Source organism: Magnolia sinica, chromosome 4, assembly GCF_029962835.1.
Source record: "Magnolia sinica isolate HGM2019 chromosome 4, MsV1, whole genome shotgun sequence".
NCBI lineage: Eukaryota > Viridiplantae > Streptophyta > Magnoliopsida > Magnoliales > Magnoliaceae > Magnolia > Magnolia sinica.
In genome coordinates, this window is record NC_080576.1 from 98627929 (window position 1) to 98630731 (window position 2803).

At 43.7% G+C, this 2803-nt stretch overlaps 1 protein-coding gene across 1 annotated transcript; it reads right to left on the bottom strand.

The window, feature by feature from the left end:
• Positions 1 to 314: 314 nt before the first annotated feature.
• LOC131243472 (uncharacterized) lies at positions 315 to 2397 on the bottom strand. Its single transcript, XM_058242846.1, has 4 exons — positions 2157 to 2397; positions 1632 to 2059; positions 911 to 1064; positions 315 to 862 (listed from the first exon to the last, which is right to left on the bottom strand). Exons 1-4 carry the CDS (start codon positions 2230 to 2232, stop codon positions 585 to 587), a joined length of 936 nt encoding a protein of 311 aa, XP_058098829.1. The 5' UTR covers positions 2233 to 2397; the 3' UTR covers positions 315 to 584.
• Between the last annotated feature and the right edge of the window lie 406 nt (positions 2398 to 2803).

Consider the following 2803-nt stretch of genomic DNA (forward strand, 5'->3'; position numbering starts at 1 on the left):
GCCCACCTATTGGACGTGGTGGATGTCACGCATACATGACAGGTTGGAAGTTATATATTCGATTAACGGTAACTAGTGGTCCAATTGGTTGGATGTGAGCAATGTATATCAAAAAGCACTGAGTTCTTAGAAAAATTAAACCAATATAAATTTTAGATTTAAGAGCATCTTAATCAATGTATGATGATGATCTACAGTCAGATGATTGACCCAAGAGTCCAACCATGGATGGCCCAGATGCAAAGGATGTGCAGAATCGACTTGTTTGAGAATTAGAATTAAAATTCAAAAAGATAAAACCCACCGAAACAAAAGGCCCCAAACGCTCAAAAACAGAATTGAAAATGGTGTCAAGAAAGACAACCTCAGATGTTCAAAAATTTCAGAACTTCAGAGAAAGCCCTTCAATCCTCTCCCTTCAGAATATGCAGATTCGACTTGTTTGAGAATTAGAATTAAAATTCAAAAGAGATAAAACTCACCGAAACAAAATGCCCTAAACGCCCAAAAACAGAACTGAAAATGGTGTCAAGAAAGACAACCTCAAATCTTCAAAAAATTCAGAACTTGAGAGAAAATTCCATTCAATCCTCTCCTTCAGGAAAGCGAAGATGCTTCCCTTCTGGCAATGGCATACCCTTCAACCGTAAAACGCTCGGCGATACAGACAGACCTACAACCACCTCCTCTCCTTCCATCTCACCATCACCATTGTAGATGAACCGAGTGTGCCGGCCCACAAACTCAGGCAATCCTTTCTTCTCCTTGACGCACATTAATCTCAGCCCTTGGCATAATTCATTGATCGAATCTCCCTCTACTTCTCCTCCTTCGTAATCTTCTTCTCCTTCTCCTTTCGAATCTCCCTCTCCTTCTCCTTCGTATTCTTCTCCTCCTTCTCCTTTCAAACTCATACTGGCCTCAACAGACCAGGCAGAAGCCTCTTCGTCTTTATCGAGCGGTTTTTCGGATTTGCCCGGTGAGTCAAACTGTAATGCCAGAGTGATCAGGCTCTCCTGAGATTTGTGACTTTCTTGTTTTGAACCGTCGATCAGATGATCAATCTGAAAAGAAAAATTAAAAGCAGAAATACCCAGATGAGGAAATACAATTTGAAGGTGAAAGAGCCAGCCGCCGCTCATCATGTGGGGCCTACTGTGGGATGTTCAATGACCCAAAAAGAAAGAGGAGGGTGGATGATTCTCACCATTGATTTGAGAGAAAAATGGACTGTTTGATTCAATGCTCATATCAAACTACTAGGATCATCCAATCCATCCGGTTCTGAGATGTGGGCCCCACCGTGGATTCCCCTGGCTCAAAAGTGGGGTGCCCAAGTGATGCTGGACGGTTAAAACAATCTTCTCTGTTCTCAGGCCACCTCCATTTCAGTCGACAGGATATTGACTTGGGACCCACCTTGGATTTTCCCAGGGCTCATCATCTAATTCTCAAATGTAACAGCTAAAATAATCTGAACAACCTATTTTTGGTGGCCAATCCATATTCATGATGGGGCCCACATAATGATCGGACTGGATCGACGTACCAGTAAGGGTTGCGCCAAGTACTCATCTTATTTCTCAAGAAAACAGGGAAGAAAGAAGCTGTGTATTGGGTGGAATGCAGACCTCTGTTATATTGGAATTTTCATGGGCCACCGGCATTGTGACGATCTGCGACACATTAGCATCTCCACGATCCAAAAGATTCGAAATGAGCGGCGTGTTGGCTGGTGTTGGAGCGAGAATACCCATGGGCGAATTCAATAAGCCTTCGAAAGGGGGGAACGGGGGTGCATCGAAAGAAAGTTTCGAAATCTCTGCCTCTTCCTCAACCATCTGCAAGAGGGTTTTAACCTGGCCACGTAACAGCACCTCACCCGATCCTGGTGTCTGTTTGGCTTCACAGCTGTTCTTTGCCACTGAATTGGGTGTTTTCAAGCTTCCCATCGCAATCCCTATGATTGGTGAATCATTCGTGATGTCGAAAAGTGCCGACCGATCGCATTTCCCTTTTCTTGATCTTGAAAAAACCTTCTCAGATTCTTCCTTCTTCCCTGCACAAAAGAAAAAAAGAAACCAAGATGGTGAGATTCAAATCTCTGAGAATTTCAGTAATCCAATCTTTTTGGCGGAAAGAAAAAAACGACTTACTCGAATTGGGTATGTTGCTTGTTGCAGTCAAGGTCTGGGATCTTGTGACCGGCCTGGTTGAGGAAGGCGTTTCCATCGCGGAAAGACGATCGGACGGCTGCGAATGGAAGATGGAAGAAGGAAATATGAAAATCGATGGAAAGAGATGGGAGATGAAGGCTTGCGATGGGAGATTTTGATCGGCTGACGGGCTGTATGCCACAGAGAGAGAGAGAGAGAGAGAGAGAGAGAGAGAGATTTCCTTTCTTGGGAGCACATGCCTTTGGGTTTTAAAAGATTTGAATGCGAGTACAACGGTAATATGACCGTTTGAGTTGCGGGATTCGTGGAGCTCACCTTGGAAAGCTAAGAGCGATTTGCCCGAGGACTTGAAGCGTCGAATCGTCGCTCATGGAAACGGATTGGCTACTGGCTGGTGGTCGGTGCCCTGTGGGCCCTACCATATGATGTATATGTTACATCCATGCCGTCCATATATTTTTATAGATCATTTTATATTATAAGATTCAAAATGAGGTATATACGAATCTCAAGTGTACCACATTACAGGAAAGAGCGTTGAATGAACGTCGACCATTAAAAACTTTTCTGGGGGCCATAAAAGTTTTGGATTAAGATGATCTTTCTTTTTTCCCTTTATCTGGGTC

Bases quoted from the DNA above. Each gene is read 5' to 3' on its own strand.
- LOC131243472 (XM_058242846.1), bottom strand. From the start codon at position 2,232: ATGGAAACGCCTTCCTCAACCAGGCCGGTCACAAGATCCCAGACCTTG. The intron at 2,060-2,156 runs GTAAGTCGTTTT...TCTTTTGTGCAG, and splicing joins AAGCAACATACCCAATTCGA to GGAAGAAGGAAGAATCTGAG. The intron at 1,065-1,631 runs GTCTGCATTCCA...TTTTCTTTTCAG, and splicing joins AAAATTCCAATATAACAGAG to ATTGATCATCTGATCGACGG.